This window comes from Perna viridis, chromosome 13 (genome assembly GCF_037379345.1).
Source record: "Perna viridis isolate PV_CMFRI_1.1 ecotype Kerala chromosome 13, ASM3737934v1, whole genome shotgun sequence".
In the NCBI taxonomy this organism is placed as follows: Eukaryota; Metazoa; Mollusca; class Bivalvia; order Mytilida; family Mytilidae; genus Perna; species Perna viridis.
Genome location: NC_142457.1, coordinates 28,840,007 through 28,859,042, shown reverse-complemented (window position 1 = coordinate 28,859,042; position 19,036 = coordinate 28,840,007). Strand labels below are relative to the sequence as shown.

The window sequence follows — 19,036 nt, the reverse complement described above, 5'->3', positions numbered from 1 at the left end:
CTTTGACTTTCTTTGCAATTAACAGGATTATGCAATTAAGTGGATATGATTGGTATTTCTGTGGTCATTAAAACTGTCAAACCCTTCATGGTATAACTAAACTATTGAAGTGTATCCCTGTAGTCATTTAAACTGCCAAAGACTTCATGGTATAACTGAACTATTGAAGGGTATTAAACCTACCTGGAGTTGATCTGGTTGTACTCTTCCCAAAGATCCCTAAAACATAACAATGTATACTACTCTTAACATTACACTGAGCACTTCCTACTTCTTCTCTGGTGAATAATTTGTCTTTATCAATTAAGGAATGTTTTAAATTTTTGAACAGGTTATACACATCCCTACAGTACAATATGGTTTACATTTTACAACAGGTCACATGTCTACAGTACAAAATGGAAGAGATTTTACAACATGCCATATGTCTACAGTACAAAATGGTAGAGATTTTACAACAGGCCACATGTCTACAGTACAATATGGTAGACATTTTATAACCGGCCAGATCTACAGTGCAATATGGTAGACATTTCATAACCGGCCATATCTACAGTACAATATGGTAGACATTTCATAACCGGCCATATCTACAGTACAATATGGTAGACATTTTACAACAGGCCACATGTCTACAGTACAATATGGTATACATTTTACAACAGGCCACATGTCTACAGTACAATATGGTAGACATTTTATAACCGGCCACATCTACAGTACAATATGGTAGACATTTCATAACCGGCCACATCTACAGTACAATATGGTAGACATTTTACAACAGGCCACATGTCTACAGTACAATATGGTATACATTTTACAACAGGCCACATATATCTAAAGTACAAAATGGTCGACATTTTACAACAGGCCACATGTCTACAGTACAATATGGTAGACATTTTGCAACAGGCCATATGTCTACAGTACAATGTGGTCGACATTTTACAACAGGCCACATGTCTACAGTACAATATGGTAGACATTTTGCAACAGGCCATATGTCTACAGTACAATGTGGTCGACATTTTACAACAGGCCACATGTCTACAGTATAATAAGTATGGAGAGAAAATGAAATTGCTGCACAGCACAGTGCTACATAGAGAAAAAAAAACACTGTAGTTACATCCCTTTTATGAATAAATCAAACTTACTACAGAATCCTTAACTTGATACTGTACATAATTAGAAGAAAACAACCTGGTACTACAAATACTCACCACACTACCATCAAGCTGTTCTGCTTGTAATGTCCACCTTGAACCCTGAAAAGGCATTACATATGTAATATTTTTGTTATTTCATCATAATGAAGAGAATCCATGGATAGATTCTAAATGACTTTTTTTCTCTCTGAAATCTTTGGGGTCATGCAATAAAAACTTAATGTCCCTTCTTTTTATATACTGTAACCATATTAATTTTCAGTATTTTTGCAGTAAAATGAAACCCCAAAAATAGTACTCTCTAAATTGTTTTTTAACACTACGCAACACTTCTAATGTTTTTTAACCAAGAAAATTGATATCCCTGAATATAGTCACTTGACAAAATCCATGAAAATTAGCAACCATGAAAATTAACATGTTTTCATTATATTAATGCAGCCAACAAATAAATTCATACCCCCTTTCTTTGTTGTATAATCATGGAATGCTTGTTTATTACCTACAACTCCAGTCATGTACATTCACATGATACTAAATGTTGGATATTCTTGTTTTACTAAGAGAGTATGATAGTGAGGTCTTTTGTCGAAAAAATCAAGAAATCTTTTTAATAATTATGGACTTAAGTTTTGGTAACAAAATTGCTACATGTATCCATATGTCCCCCTGCCACAGCTGAAATTTGAGAACCCTACAGGAAAAAAAATGAACAAAACCCATTCAGCAGTTTAAGAGGATTTGTGTTTCTAAATATCACATAAGTGTTCAATGCAGGAAAAAGTCGCGTCACTCCTGTAAAATTTATAGAATCAAAACAGTGTTATGGTATGGTCAACAGTCTTGATCTTAATAATCCTACAAAATTTAATCTAAATCAATGTGTTGATTTCAGAAGAATTGCTTCCACATGATACATGAGACTGACAGACCATTTCTAGGTCCCTACATCATGTCGGAACTATGAGACAATAAAATTGTATCTTGATAAATTAATTATGCATTTAAATAACTAGGAAGTAGACTGAGTTTGAAATATCATGAAAATTCCACAGTATACAATTTATCGTATGGTGGGTAGATTACTTGTTGATCGTAGAGTGCCCAGTATATTGGCAAGGGTATACATATCACCAATACTTTATAGTATGGCAGGTAGATTAGCTGTTGGTCGTAGAGTGCCCAGTATAATGACAAGGGTATACATATCACCAATACTTTATAGTATGGCAGGTAGATTAGCTGTTGGTCGTAGAGTGCCCAGTATAATGACAAGGGTATACATATCACCAATACTTTATAGTATGGCAGGTAGATTAGCTGTTGGTCGTAGAGTGCCCAGTATAATGACAAGGGTATACATATCACTAATACTTTATAGTATGGTGGGTAGATTACCTGCTGGTCGTAGAGTGCCCAGTATAATGACAAGGGTATACATATCACCAATACTTTATAGTATGGCAGGTAGATTAGCTGTTGGTCGTAGAGTGCCCAGTATAATGACAAGGGTATACATATCACCAATCTTTATAGTATGGCGGGTAGATTACCTGCTGGTCGTAGAGTGCCCAGTATAATGGCAAGGGTATGCATATCACCAATACTTTATAGTATGGCGGGTAGATTACCTGCTGGTCGTAGAGTACCCAGTATAACGGCAAGAGTATACACATCACAAATACTTTATAGTATGGTGGGTAGATTACCTGCTGGTCGTAGAGTGCCCAGTATAACGGCAAGGGTATACATATCACCAATACTTTAAGCAGTCTCTTCACCTCTTCTATGAAATCAGTCTGAAATCAAATATGCCCTCATCATCATTGGACAAACTTATCCTTTTCCAAAAGAACAAGTTGATAATGAAGTTATAATTGTGATTTTTTTTTCTCAAACTATAATAATTTTCATGACAAAATTCAGAAACTTCAGGAGGTAGACCTACGGTAAGGGACAGAACACTTGCAAATCATTGGAATGTTTGTATTCAGCATTTTCCATCAATCTTGTGTAAGCATCCCATAACTTGGATTGATTTCATTCTGTTCAAAAATGAAAGCTTGATAGCCTTTGGTGACATTGACTATGATACAAACATATCACTGATTTCAAGATTTGTGTCCCTAGGTCTACCTCCTTAAACAGTGTATCAAACATTGACATAATGTACACCAAATCAATGGAATTTAAATTCAAACTGTAGTACATATATGTAAGATTTATCATAGTATAGAGTGTCTATTTCAAGCAGTCCATCAATGTAAGAAAATGTTAATCACTCAGAAACTAAATAAATCCATGAAGAGAATTTGTAATTTAATACAGGTATTTCAATTTTCATGAGATGTTGAATAGTTCAGCGATATGGTTCAGTATTACTGAGCAACATTGTCCATTTCATATAACTAATCTTGATATTTAAACCACACCCCCTAATTACTGTATTACTTTAATGGTATCCAAATTCTCTAAAACATGTAAATTACAAAAGGTGCTAATAATAGATTGATATTATTGACAGGAATATACCACATTTAAAAATGTAATTTCATATTATAACAGGATTGATCCACATTATAAAAATGTAATTTCATATTACAACAGGATTAAATCCACATTATAAAAATGTAATTTTATATTATAAGTGTAAGAAAAATGAGTTTTTTTGTAATACACATATATATATTTTTGTTTTCTTTTGTCTTTTTTAAGTTAAAATATAAAAAATGATTTCAAATATTAGTTAGAATATCGGGTTGTTTACGCTGTCCCTTAAACTGCTTGGTGGCTTGTTCAGTGTAAAATCCAACCCAAAATCCTTTATATCCAGAATTCTAACCTATAATTGGAAACACAGTTCATACATCAAAAAAAGTACTGAAAAATTTTAATCCTTAAAATTCTTTGAATGGTTTCATTTCATAAATGTCTTCTTAATATATTCCAGCCTCTAACTTCTTTTTATTTCATCACTGTGGATAATCAATGATAAGTAAGTGCCAATGAATTTCACCTAAGGAGGGAGGGTGGGGGAGACACACAATATCTAAGGGAAATAAAAATCAGCAAAATATTTATTTTGTGACATTCTGATATCAAACTCATAGCATCTTAATTGATCAAAAGTTTTGTTGATGAAGGTGTAATACCACTATTTCGAAAACCAGTCGCCTGCACATACAAGAAAGTAGTTTGTACTGACATGAAGTAGTCCAAATATTACACCCTATCATTCTCCTTGTTTAGTTGAGGTATACAAACTTGGTGTCATCTGAAAGTTAAATGAATCAGTACTACTCTTAGAACTTCATTTTCTTTATTCAGTGCAGTCTAAAACAATTCTGAACAAAAACTCTAGGCCCCTTGATATGGCTAAATTTCAAAACAAAAGTAGTGATTTCTGCACCTGTCTAGTTTCAGTTTACCGTACTTTCTTAGAAGGCACACAAGGTATGTTGATATTTTTATGAGAGTTAAGGTAAAGGGTGACCATCATAATGATACCCCTCTAGCACCATCTGCACTGATGTAAATTTTTTTTAGCCTTATAAAAGGCTGAATTTAACATAAAAAGTGATGGAGACCAGAAATATTGGTATGACACCTGAAGCTACTATATTTTCATTGAAAATATTCCCATGAAAGACGTGGTTAAAATTTCTTGAAATTTATATATTTTGCTTCTTTTATCAAAGTAAAACACAGATGATAGGAAACCCTTAATATCTGACAAAACAACAGAAAATGGGTACAATTATCTCATATAAACAAGATAAAGGAACAAATATACACCTTAACAATTAAGGAAAAAAGACCTAGAGTAAGGGACATAACTCTTGATTTCAGAGATATGTTTGTATTATATTTAATTTCACCAAAGCCTATCAAGCTTTCATTCGAAACAGAATGAAATCAGTCCAAGTTACTTTGATGCTTACATCAGATTGATATAAAATGCTGAATACAAATGTTCCAATTATTTCTAAGAGTTGTGTCCCTTACGCTAGGACTACCTCCTTAAACAACAAGAAAGCGCAAGAAAGTACAAATAATAAAACTATTCATTAAACTTATACAAGATAAATTTACCTCGAAATGTTCAGCTGAATGATCTAACCAATGTGGTCTTTTATCTTTGTGAGAAATCTTTCCCTTGATACCATGCTACAGAAATTTTTTATAAATGGTAAAAATAATAAACCAGTAATTAAAGGTAAAAATGGAACTAAATACAGTAGATTCCACTTAATAGCATACTGGTTAAATGCATATTCCTGTTAATTGCGTAGAAACTCCGAGAACAAAAACATTTCCCATCTTATCCATGTAAAAAATTCCTCTTATCTGCATAGCATAAGACCAAAACTTAGAAAATACCACTTAATTGCATAAATATTTTTCAAAATTTTCTATAAAATGTACCTAAATGAGTATAACAACAATACATCATTGGTTAAATACCTTAGTTTTCTAAAGAACTTTGTTTTTACAACAATATTTTGTACTTCTTTTGAATAGACATCTAATTAGACATGAGAAAAGAATATATCCCACTCAAAACATTGAAAATATGAGGTATTTTCCATTGAAATAATAATTTCTGTTAATTGCAGATTCTTGTTGGTTGCATATTCTGACAAATAGACTATGTGGTTAACCAGAATCCACTGTATAAATAAAATATATATAACATGTGTGGTTAACTTAGCCACATCATAACTTTAATGTGTTATTTTTATATAAAAAGTACCTACTTTTAATAGAAGTGGAAATGCATAACATGTTAATCATGTTTACATGTTTATAATTATTTGCATCATAATGCAGACAATGTAGGTTTAAGGAGGCAGACCTTGGGTAAGGGACACAACTCTTAAAAATCATTGGCACATTTGTATTCACCATTTTATATCCATCTTATGTAAGCATCTAATTAACTTGGATTGATTTTATTCTGCTTCAAACAAATGTTTGAGAGGCTTTGGTGAAATTGAATATGATACAAACATATCACAGATTTTAAGAGTTATTTCCCTTACCCTAGGTCTACCTCCTTAATTCAAAGAACAATAATTGACTGACCACATGTTCAACTGAATTTAAATATATTTCTGTTGGTTTAAAAAAATTAATAAGTCATATATTATTTATTATTATTTTTTGGTGGTATGGGAGTATACTTTTTATGTAATAACATTCTTATTTACTTACATATATACATCTGAAAACCCTGCCAATTAGGTTACCAGTGGGAGGTACCTTCTTATAAGAAGCTCCTCCCAAAATAAAAATAACTGAAAATAGAATAAACAAATGTTTGACAAGGTCAAATGGAATTAGAAGCTCTTAAGTATCCAGTCATTCACAAAAAGAACCTGGTGGCTACATTATTATATCAAGGATAACAAAAAGCAACTTGTATAAGTACCATTCTATGCAAGAATCAAGCTATGGACAGCACATCATTTTTCTCAATTTGGTCTTTTTTGTCTCAAATATATTCAATACATCTAGTTAACAACTAAAAATCTATTTAAATTTATCATGAAGCATCTGTGACATAGATATTTTTTACTGGTTTTTATTGAAAATAAGTAAGAAAATTTTCCCACCATTTCCCATGTTGCATTTCAACTAATTTTGACCTATCAATATCATAAGAAGGCAAAGTTGACAAACACTCTGATGTTTATTTTACAAGGGTATAAGGTATAAATACTTGAATAATGCAGTAAAATTGCTGCATTTTTTCATTCATGAGTCACACCTTGTATACATTTTGCCTAATTCTTAGACAGAGAAGTACTTAAAAGTCCATTTTTACATAACTCATACCAAGTTTGCTAACCTAGGTTAGGTATTAAGGAAGATATATGCCAAAAATGTTTTTTTCCATTGCATTACAGTGACAAATTTGAGTGGCTGCGGCCACCTACCTCTGAGCCATCTGAGTGAAGCAAAATGTGAAACATTTGAAGAGGTTATTCAAGTTAATGGCTACCTCTAGTTTAAAACATCAGCACTTGCAATTTTAGAATCTTTGAAAACTGACTGCCAGAAGCTAAAATAGTCACTATATTCAAATGAAAACATCTAGAAAGAAGTGGATTGTTTATAAACACCTTTTCATATATCATTCCTTCCAAGTTTAGTCAAATCAGTCAAGTGGTTTTCACCAGTTTAAGAAAGCAAAACAATTTTTGATAGACAGTCAAATTTCACTTGGACCAGGCATGTTAGAAATGGCAAAACTAAAGTGGTGTCCTTTCAGACAAAATGCTGTACACCATGGTTGTTAATATTCTTCCCTTGCAGTGTATAATTGTGTGTTATTTTAAGGTAAAATGCAACTTATTTTAACCTTGTAGAGCACTATACATTGTTTTCAATTTAAAAGTGTGAATGGTGAATGGTGGTTTTAAATATAACTTTTAATAATTACTTGTGGCAGTTTCTATGAATTTTATTTTTTTTTTGCTTCAGTTCATTAAGAAAAAATAACCATCAGAGGAACATCCTTTAATTTTAATAAAATAATTATAGTCTATCTGCTGTATAAGAACCTGTGTACCTACTGAGCCTGTGTATCTACAACAACTACTACACCTACCTGCAGAAGCCAACATAAGAAAGGCAGGAACACCAAATGCCAGAGGATAACATTCTTCACCAAAACAATGTACATCAGCTTAAAAAGATATTAATTTTAGAGTTAAAATTTTAATTCAAGGACAAATATTTAAATGGAAAGATGGAAAGACACTACAAACGATATTTATTCCTAATACAGTGGGAGTACTATTACCAACAAACTTTCACAATGTAAAACTTTAGTATTCCTGTGTCCCATGAAACTGATCCTTCAACTTTGACCTTAGAAGTTTAAACTGGGTTCAAGATTTTCTACATACCAATAATGCTGCAGTATTGATCATGATCTAGAACTGACTATTTATAGACCAGGTAATTCCTATGATAATGATGGAACACTACATTTTATCCCACAGAATTTTTTATTCCAATTAATGTTTATATCATATATTATGTCCAATTGTACAAAGATTTTTTTAAAATTGACAATGGACGGCTCAGAAAATAATTTTACAGTTCTCTAAGAAAGCAACAAAATTTTGCATAAAATGAAAGAGTTACCTCCTTTTTACAATGAATTTCAATGCTTTCTATGTATCTTATTTCTCTTTAATCATTGTAGTTAATCAAAAACTAAAATTCAACTTTGAGAAAGGATATAATTGCAATGTCTAATAGATAAAATTTTTTTGGAAAACAAAATTTGTAATGTGCCAACTACAGTCAGGTTTTTTGTGTGGACGCCCTCCACAGTGTTAACAACAGTGACACAGTTAACACACATGTTAATAATTATATAAAGTATTTACCTCTTAACATTGGTGTAAGTATTATGCTAAACATACTACCCATGTTTATCATAAAATAAAAGACTGAAAAAAATGTCTGTCTCTCCTTTTCCTGTAAATAAATGAATTAGAAGACGTTTTTAAATTATATAATGAATAGCGTCTGTTTATCAGTCAAGTTATAGTGTTTATTTTATTAGAGGAAAAATCTAAAGCAATTCTCACATACTGATATACTCCATTCAGGATGAAATAATTACCCATAATGCAACACAATATACAAATGACTGAAATTTTGAATATCCAATAATTCCTCCGATGTTACATTTACCATTTTACAATACAATATTTTACTATTAAAATATATAATTTTTACCCCCATATGTAAAACCCCTTTGATTCCCCCCACTCACATGACATATACCTTTCATCTTTCCCATACCAATACATCAAACGGTATACAATTTTCCATTCCAATACTGGCAATACATGATACATTTACAGTCCCAATACATGATACACCATTTAAATCCTAAATACATTTCCTGCCCCAACGCATGAAACATTTACCTTCCAACAATGACACCATTTAAATTCCAATATATAATACATTAAACGTCTCAATGCATGTTACATTTAACGTCCCAATACATGATACATTTAACATTCCAATACTGAATACATGATACATTAAATGTCTCAATGCATGACACATTTAAAGTCCCAATACATAATACATTAAATGTCCCAATACATGATTCATTAACTGTCCCAAAACATGATACATTTACTGTCCTAATGACACACCTTTTATCAATATGACAGAAAAAGGAAATTTACAACCACAATGTACTGCAATTCAAATGTATTTGTGAGTGTGTGACTATATTTTATCATATAAGATGAAATCTAACCTGATCTGGTCTAAACTGATCAGCTCCAAAGGCAGATACACATGGTTTTATACCACCTGTTCCTAGGCCTATTTCTTACCTGATCTGGTCTAAACTGGTCAGCTCCAAAGGCAGATACACATGGTTTTATACCACCTGTTCCTAGGCCTATTTCTTACCTGATCTGGTCTAAACTGGTCAGCTCCAAAGGCAGATACACATGGTTTTATACCACCTGTTCCTAGGCCTATTTCTTACCTGATCTGGTCTAAACTGATCAGCTCCAAAGGCAGATACACATGGTTTTATACCACCTGTTCCTAGGCCTATTAAAATTAAAGCTGCCATTGGACCATACCTTCAATAAAATTGCTACATATAAAGTTCAATCTAAATTATAGCCTAAGAATACATGAAATGCCCCTACCACATCTTTTGATTCGTTCATGTCACCTTTTGTGAATATTAACTTTAATGGCTGCTTTATAAATAAAGTTCCTTACTTCAAACATTCAAAATAAAAAAAAAACTTTACCTAAGGCAGCATGATACAACAACAGGCAGTTGAACTCTTTTCTTGGGACAAGTGTGGATACAATTAAACATGGGACTTACAGTTCATTATTTACACAAAAACACATTTAGATACCATATTGTATACCAGTAATATTTTGAAATTTAATTTGAACAAAGTTCTGCTTCAGGGTGCTTTCATGAACCACTTTGTACCAAACAGTAAATGATAAAGCATACTTCTTAAAGCTCATGTAAAAGCAAGGATTTTTATAAGGAATCCATAATTTTTTGGGGTCAAAACTGCACCAAAAATAAATCATGTCAACAACATCATACCATAATATGAATGCCTATTTGGCAGTCAAATAAGAAATCAAATGAGAGTTCACAAAATAGAAAGAAACAATTCACTGAAGTTTCACAAAAATTGATGGAAGCCTGATTTAGTAATATTATATAAACAACAGACAGACTGACAGCAGCATATCATACCAACTAGAAAGACATGGATATACGAAAGGATTGTTTTCTATAAAATTTTTCAAAGCACATATTTAGGATTTTTAAAAGCCATTTTGAAATTTTTCTTATATTGAAGTGCTTAATTATAGATAGAGTATGATATATTAAACGACCCCTCAACTTGTAAATCAAATAGAATGTAATTTTAAACAAATATGTAAAATATAAGGTTAATAGTTTTCCTTTCCACTTTTGTCTACCATGGACTTTTTATGAGCAACTTGGTGGGTGTTGGAAAGGCAGAGGATGTTTACCATACCAGTGCATCTAGTTTATGCCCCCAATTTTAGTGAAGTCCGAATTGCTCAATTTCTTTGTTACTTTGTATGTATTATTTTAGTTATTTTAAGTTTGTTTTCTCTGTCAGGTCTTTGTCCCTGAATTACATTCTTTTGATTTCCGTTAAAATCTGAGTTCCGTTGATTACTCTTAACATCCTTTATAATTAGCTGTCTACATACCATTCAGGTGGAGGTACAGCAGTACCTGACATTAAGATATTTCCTATGGCATATATTATACTCAGGTAAAGAATAGTCCTAAAACATAAAGTTCAAAATGTAACATTGGGAGAATTTAGCTTAAATACATGTACTGACTTAGTCAAAATAGCCCCCTGTTCTAAATCATATATTTGTAATTACTGGTAGTCAATTACCAATATGAGCTAATTCATACTGTAAAAAAATACCAAAATTTTAATTTTGCATGGGTACTAGTCTAAAGCAATATTTAATGTGCATCTTCATATAGTAATACATAATTGTACATAATTTCAGTAAAGCACTATGCTAATTTGTTTAGACTTTGTGGTAATAAATAACTTGATAATTAATAAAAACTTTGCAAAAATAATTAGAACTGAAATTAAGTATGCAATAATTCAAACCATATCTAATACATGTACAAAATTTCAGTTCAGTACTTAATGTAGTTCATGACATTTTTGTGCTAAAAAATCTGAAATTGATTCTCAAAATTGGTGGTTTTCATGAAAAATGAAAATAAAGACAGAAATTCAATCCACATCAAATGGTATCAAATACATGTAAAAACTTTCAGCATAGCACTATGTTACACACAAAAAATTATTTTCCATATAATGAATTAACTACCATTCTGTGTAAGAATCAGGCAATGGGTGGCACATCATATTTCTCAGTTTGGTCTTTTTTGCCTCAAACACATTCAACACATCTAGAAAACAACTGAACAGCTATTTAAATTTATCCTGAAGCATCGGTGATGCAGATATTTTTTGACTCTTATATAAGGAAAAAGTTCGGGAAAATTCCCCCGCCATTTTTCCACAGTGCATTTCAACAAAATTTGACCTATAAATATCTTAAAAAGGCAAACTTTTCAAACACTTTGACAGTAATTACTTGAGGTTATGAAGTATAAATACTTGGATTATGCAATAAAATGTCTGTGTATTTTTTCTTCATGTGCCACACCTTATACACATTTTGCCTGATTCTTAGACGGAGAAGTACTTCAGTTCTTATGATTTTTTTCTTGTGTCTTCTTTCGACAGAAAAAAATAAATATTTAAATCTTTTAATGGTCATGATCAAAACTTCACTGCAGATCTATGTTTAATTGTAAAAGATTTGTACTCTTGTAAAAAAGCATTCTGATTGGTTGGTTCTCTTTGAGTAAATTAGGTTATTTTGTATAATCTGGCTTGGTAATGAATAACATTGATTGTTCAGCACTCCACATTTCAATTTATCCTAAACAAAATAATATTTTGAATACATTTTAATCATAATTATTTTAGAATGGAATAAATTAGAATTGAAATTATAAGAAATGATTCTAATTTTTGAAAAGGTTCTAAGAAATATCCAAGTTTGTGCCAGTATACACTTTTCATAAACCATGGTTTAAAAGTGTTAACTGCCACAAACCAAGTTATTTTCTATAACCTGTCAAAAATTACAAACAGTCATTATAATGTTTATGTATTCAACTCTGACTACCTGTATCTCCCCAGATAACCGTCTGCCAGTATAGCACCAATAAGTGGGCTGAAGTAACACAAGAATATAAATCCATGATATACTCCTGTGGCATTGTCATCATTAAACTCTAACTGCTTTGTCAGGTAGAGAATCAGGATAGCTAAAAAGACAAGAGAAAACAAGAGATTCTAGATTAATTCATGCCATATTGTGGCTTAAGTAATTTGGAGTAATACTAGTACTAGTATTAGAAACGCTCAGTGATAAGGTAACTCCTTTGGTCAGTGATAAGGTAACTCCTTTGGTCAGTGATAAGGTAACTCCTTTGGTCAGTGATAAGGTAACTCCTTCGGTCAGTGATAAGGTGACTACTTCAGTCAGTGATAAGGTAACTACTTCGCTCAGTGATAAGGTAACTACTTCGGTCAGTGATAAGGTAACTCCTTTGGTCAGTGATAAGGTAACTCCTTTGGTCAGTGATAAGGTAACTCCTTTGGTCAGTAATAAGGTAACTACTTTGCTCAATGATAAAGTATCCTTCGCTCAGTGTAACTCCTCCAGTATTGTTTTTGTACCATTAGTTATAGATATTTTATTGTGTTGTAAAAGGTCACTTTTATGTGTGTTCTGCAGTGAAACATTTCTTCTTCTTTACATGAACATAGAGGGTACCGGTATAACTCTATGTATATGTAAGAGTTAAAAAAAGAAATCTATACCTCTCATCCCATAGTAGGAAAATCTCTCACAGAACTCTGTGCCCAGAATGAAGAATACACTCTTAGGGTAGCCTCCCTTTGTTTTCTGCCAAAATAAAAATTAGAACACTCTGTAATAAACACTTATAAAGCTGAAATCTAAAGAATGCCTTAATCATGTCAATCAAGTTAATTCACAATGTATGATTATCACTAAGTGTACATTTGTTAAACAAATATCCCTTTATATTTCAGAATAATGGTTTAATAGTAAATCAACTAGTTTGTAAAACATGTAAATGTACAATGTAATTATTCTAGTACATGTATACATACATGTACAAGTACAATGTAATAATCCTGGTACATGTATACTATATATGTACAATGTAATTATCCTAGTACATGTATACATATCTGTAGATGTACAATTTAATGATTCTGGTATATGTATACTATACATGTACATATACAATGTAAGTAATGCACTCATGTACATGCAGAATTATCCTGGTACATGTATATATACAACATACATTGTACATATTATACATGTAGATGTACAATGTAATTATCCTGGTACATGCATACACACATGTAGATGTACAATGTAGTTATCCTGGTACATGTATATACACATGTAGATGTACAATGTAATTATCCTGGTACATGTATACACACATGTAGACGTACAATGTAATTATCCTAGTACATGTATACATATCTGTAGATGTACAATGTAATAATCCTGGTACATGTATACTATACATGTACATATACAATGTAAGTAATGCATTCATGTACATATAGAATTATCCTGGAACATGTATACATACAATGTAGTTATCCTGGTACATGTATACATACATGAAGATGTACAATGTAATTATCCTGGTACATGTATACACACATGTAGATGTACAATGTAATAATCCTGGTACATGTATACTATACATGCACATATACAATGTAAGTAATGCATTCATGTACATGTAGAATTATCCTGGTACATGTATACACACATGTAGATGTACAATGTAATTATCCTAGTACATGTATACACACATGTAGATGTACAATGTAATTATCCTAGTACATGAATACACACATGTAGATGTACAATGTTATTATCCTAGTACATATATACATTAATGTAGATGATAAATCTTACTACCTTTGTTTCCTTTTCATCTTTTGACAGGCCTTTTAGTAATGAATCATCTAGAAAAAAACATTCAGTCATTAATAAATGAAAAAAAAATATGATTATGAAAATTATATTTACAAGAATTTTTTTTGATATTACGAGGGTGTCCTTGCAAAAACCAGATAGTGGGTGGCACATGACAAATTTTGTTTCCAAAAAATGTTCACACAATTCATATCACAAAAGCATCCTTTCTCAAAGTTGAATGTTGTTTTTTGATGAACTATATTTGTACAATGATAAAAGAGAAATAAACTACATTGAAAACATTCAAAAGGAAGATAACTCTTTGATTTGAGCAAAATTTGGTTGCTATGATAGGGAACTTGAAAACCATTTTCTGAGCCATCCACAGTTGATTCAAAAGGAACTTTATACTATTTGACATACATATGGTATATACATGTACAATACTTTGGAACAAAAAATTCAGTAGGATAAAATTTATCCAGTAACAATCATATCATAGGATCCGACTGATTTTTACATGGACAGTAACTTGAAAGTTGCTAATACGGTACAGTTGTATAATTTAACTTTCATAGTAACATTCTTTACTTGATATAAAAATACATTTGTATACATCCTGGGACTTTATATGTTAGTATTATAAAGTCCCTAATACATCAGATCATTGTCTGCCATAGTTAAGATGCAAAATCCATTCAAGCATAGCCAGCAATAAAAAAAAACATAAAAGGAAAGACATACACATGCTAACCATCAGAAACCACTGCACCTCAATTCTAGCAATATGACTTCATTTCTAAAAAACTTCATCTAATTTCTGGAAATTTTCATTTCATTTTTTGCAATTACTTTTCCCACAATTTTTGTTTTTGTGGAAGAAGGATATACATATACAGAGTATACCTTAACACATTTATCATAAACCACAGTTCAGGCAAAAACTTAAACAAAAAACATTGACCAAATAATTGCGTTATTTCACAAAAAGCACACTTCAATCATTCACCTCCGTCAGCTGTAGACAATTTGGTGTTGTATGTCTATTTTGGATGGTTGTCACATAACGGTATTTTAAGTTGCCAGAAATTCAGGTCTGTTCTGGTTTCTGGATAATAATTAGTTGAATTTTTAACCTGCTGGTAGCAGTTATATAATCACTTGTTTGTGTAAAATCATAAAAGAAGAGTAAATTTATCGGATATTGTTTGGATCCAGTATAAATGTTCCCCATACAGAAAGGTACAAAATCGGTACATTTATTCTCTGTCATACCTAAATACACAATATATACATTCTTTTAAGCAAAGAATTGTTTTAACAATGTTTAAAAATGAGTCTATTCCAAAACTGTCAGAAATGAGGTGTAGTCTACATGTAAATGATAATCAACTAAAATACAAGAATCATGCAAAATGTTATTTAGCCAGCATGTACAAGTCAACATTACATTAAAAACATATACTTGTTTATAAGTACTTCTTTGTCTAAGAATCAGGCAAAATGTGTGTAAGGTGTGGCACAAAAAAAAGACCTACATAAATTTTATTGCATTTTCCAAGTATTCATACCATATAACCTCTAGAAATGACCATCAAAGTATTTGTAAAGTTTGCCTTTTTAAGATATTGCCACCCATTGCCTAATTCTTACAGGAAGTGATACTTAAAATTCTAAATATATAATCCATGCATTTCACATATAAAAGTCTCTAAGTTGTACATACTGTATATGTTTACAAATGGATGTGGTGATGTACAAAATGTAAACACAAACAAAACAACACACCACAAAAGCATGAACATAAGAACAAGTTGAAATGACATTTTTTCACACCTTCTTTAGAAAAGATAAACTCTTCTTCTTCATCAGAACTTCTCATAATCTAAAAAGTAACAACTTTTAGGTAAAAACTGGACCTATCATTATGAAATCATTACTCCATAATAACTACATGTAACCTCAAATACAGACAAAATTATAAAAAAAAAATTAATCAATATTACTAAATGTTTCTAAATGCCTAACGTCTTAACCTACATAGCAGTCAGTACTTTTGGAAATTCGAACAATGTACATGTATTTAAACTCAGTTCATCAACCTCCACAGTACAAGGTTGAACCAAATTCAGGAAAAATGTACATAAATCTCAGAATAAAGGAACATAAATTTGTACATGTACATGTAACTTCCAGTGAGATATTTCAAATGCTAGTGTTAGAATACCTCAAAAATATTGAAACAAAACAAAAGTTTTAGTCTTTAATACACACTGTATTTCACAAAAACAAACAAAAAAATTGTGACTCACCTTAGGAAGTAGCTGTTTATACTAACCCTCAATAATGATGTGTTTACTAGTTAAATTTGAACAGTGTAGTAAGTACAAAATGTGAGGAAATATATCCTGACATTGATTTTTCAGTTATACAACTTTTTGCAAAGTTATTTCAGCATAGAAACTTGTATAAATCAACAAATGTATATTAACAGACTATTTTACATATTTTTAGAGTAAATAAGAGTATTCCCTATACCTAACTTCAGACAGATACAAGGTACATGTACATGTATGTTAAACAATTAAAAGTCAAATTATGTTTCTAAATTTGAGCAGAATTGATTATGAATAAAATTACAAATGGAAACTATTTTAATTTAGGCAATCTTATGAAGTTTTAAAGTTTAAAAAAATATAAAATGATTGCCAACTACACAAAATCAGCAAAGTTTAAATACACTGTTTTGCTTCAGGATTTTGGGTTACACATTTTGCATTTTGCTTCAGTAAAATATCCACTCAAATTGATAAATAAGGAGATTGTGGTGATTTTTTGATGCATCAATAAAAGATGGCTGCCATTACTAAAAATACAACATGGGGATCAGACAGAAATTTTTTACATACATTTTTATATCTCCAAAACTCTTAGCAGACTTAGGTTAAGCAAAGTTCTGACCATGGTAAAAGTGTTCAGCATGATGAGATAAATGTATGCAAAATGTACCTGTGGTCAAATTTTCATGCAAATGTTAAACCGTGTAGAAGTTATTGCGCCTTTCAACCTTTATTGCTATCTTTCAAAATCTTTTCACCTGCTAATCATCATATATTTCAAAGACCCATTTGTTATTTAATCAGAACTCCTCAGACATTATAAAAAAAAAAACTTATTTCAGGTTATGGTAAAACAAGGCATTCTTTGCTGATCAGAATCCGAAACTGCTTTAGAGGTAAAATTACAAATATTGGGAATATCTTAGAGGCTTCAGTTCCAAATATCTGACCTCGGGACAAGATAAAATATTGTTTGCCTGCTTTGACAGATGAAATTACCCTTAATCAAATTTTGCACAAATGGTATTTGACATGAAATCCATTTTATTTAAATGGGAACCTACAATGTACTCAATGCTTAGATCACACTTACTTGGCAAATGTAGTTCTATCACATAAAACCACAAATTTTATGTTTATCTTTCATGTTTTCATCCGATATTTTCGTTTTTTTGTTTATAGTCAAAATGCAAGGTTTTATCATTGGACCTTAATTTCAGGTGTAAAAATCAGCTTTAAATTCAGACATTTTAAGAATATTTTTTCAACAAAACTATATAATTACAAGAAATACAAGTCAAATTTACCCCAACAAACCTTGTTTGGTAGATAATATTCCCGAATTAAATCACAAAGTGATCCGGCCTGGAAGCTGGCATCTTGTTATGTTATGGTTGGCTGCATTTTCAGATTCATATGGTGAAAAATATTGTTATCATTTTAAAGGTTTAAAGTTTTTTTTTTTCATTCCAAAAGCAATGATCACAAAAAATTATTAAAACCTTCATTTTTTATTTTTCATTATACTACTTTCATACTCACCACATGATTTCCAGATATATTTTATCTTTGACAAAATGATGTGTAAATAAATTTCGTTGCGCCATTAAAAATCCCAAATATTTGCTGATTGCTATTCGGAAATGTGCTTCTCGGGACTTATCGATTCTGGTGTTTATAGAATCTTACATGTGCATATTTAAAAGCAAATTTGGTTGTTTTTCATGGGATTTCTGCATCTGGTAAGAAATTTATTTTACAGCCACGTCTTTTAACATTGTACTTCAATCATTCTTAAATATTTTTATTTGATATTACGTTAAATATAGAAAAAAACATCCAGCAGGTCTATTCGACAGAACAATACTCCCACAAAATGGCATCCAATAATAAAACCTCGCATTTTGAATGGTTTTATAATATAGTAGTACTATTGGCAAATGCTTTCCATGTTAAAATATGCAGCTGAGTCTTGTTAACCACAAGAATGAACGTTGATTACTCATGTATCTTCAAAAAATCATTGGACCATGCAGAAAAAGAACGGATACTGTCAAACACATATACTGTCATTAAGTTGCCTTGAACTAAGTTGAAGGTATACGCAGTGAATGCTATAATTTGAAGCTTTTATTAAAATTACTCAGTTCTTACCAGTTTTTGTCGACCTATCTGTTATAACTTTACTGTTGTCAGGTTGTACGTCAGTTGATCCATAAGATTCCATTCGGTACAGCAGCTAACCTGAGAGTTAATAAGTCATTTTTCCCAATTGCCAGCTGGTCAACAATATATAACCGGAAACGATTTTTAGTGTATAAATTAAAAACGCATACCGAAAATTCCGGGGGCATAATTTTCAGACTTTGAAGA

The 19,036-nt window shown here is 31.2% G+C and overlaps 1 protein-coding gene across 2 annotated transcripts in view; it reads right to left on the bottom strand.

Moving 5' to 3' along the window:
- The window catches only part of LOC148600233 (solute carrier family 15 member 1-like), a 35,620-nt gene extending 16,626 nt beyond the window's left edge, over positions 1–18,994 (bottom strand). The window contains exons 1-14 of one of the 2 annotated variants that reach the window (XM_088558491.1): positions 18,818–18,986; positions 16,161–16,209; positions 14,325–14,371; positions 13,172–13,256; positions 12,471–12,612; positions 10,947–11,024; positions 9,706–9,805; positions 8,576–8,666; positions 7,786–7,863; positions 6,387–6,469; positions 5,265–5,339; positions 2,882–2,971; positions 1,227–1,271; positions 184–219 (exon numbers count right to left, since the gene is read on the bottom strand). In XM_088558491.1, coding sequence (XP_088414617.1) covers positions 184–219; positions 1,227–1,271; positions 2,882–2,971; positions 5,265–5,339; positions 6,387–6,469; positions 7,786–7,863; positions 8,576–8,666; positions 9,706–9,805; positions 10,947–11,024; positions 12,471–12,612; positions 13,172–13,256; positions 14,325–14,371; positions 16,161–16,206 — 996 coding nt within the window. In that variant the 5' untranslated portion in view covers positions 16,207–16,209; positions 18,818–18,986. Of the gene's footprint in view, positions 1–183; positions 220–1,226; positions 1,272–2,881; positions 2,972–5,264; positions 5,340–6,386; positions 6,470–7,785; positions 7,864–8,575; positions 8,667–9,705; positions 9,806–10,946; positions 11,025–12,470; positions 12,613–13,171; positions 13,257–14,324; positions 14,372–16,160; positions 16,210–18,817 lie in introns of both variants that reach the window. The other variant, XM_088558490.1, reaches the window with a different exon arrangement.
- Positions 18,995–19,036: the final 42 nt, after the last annotated feature.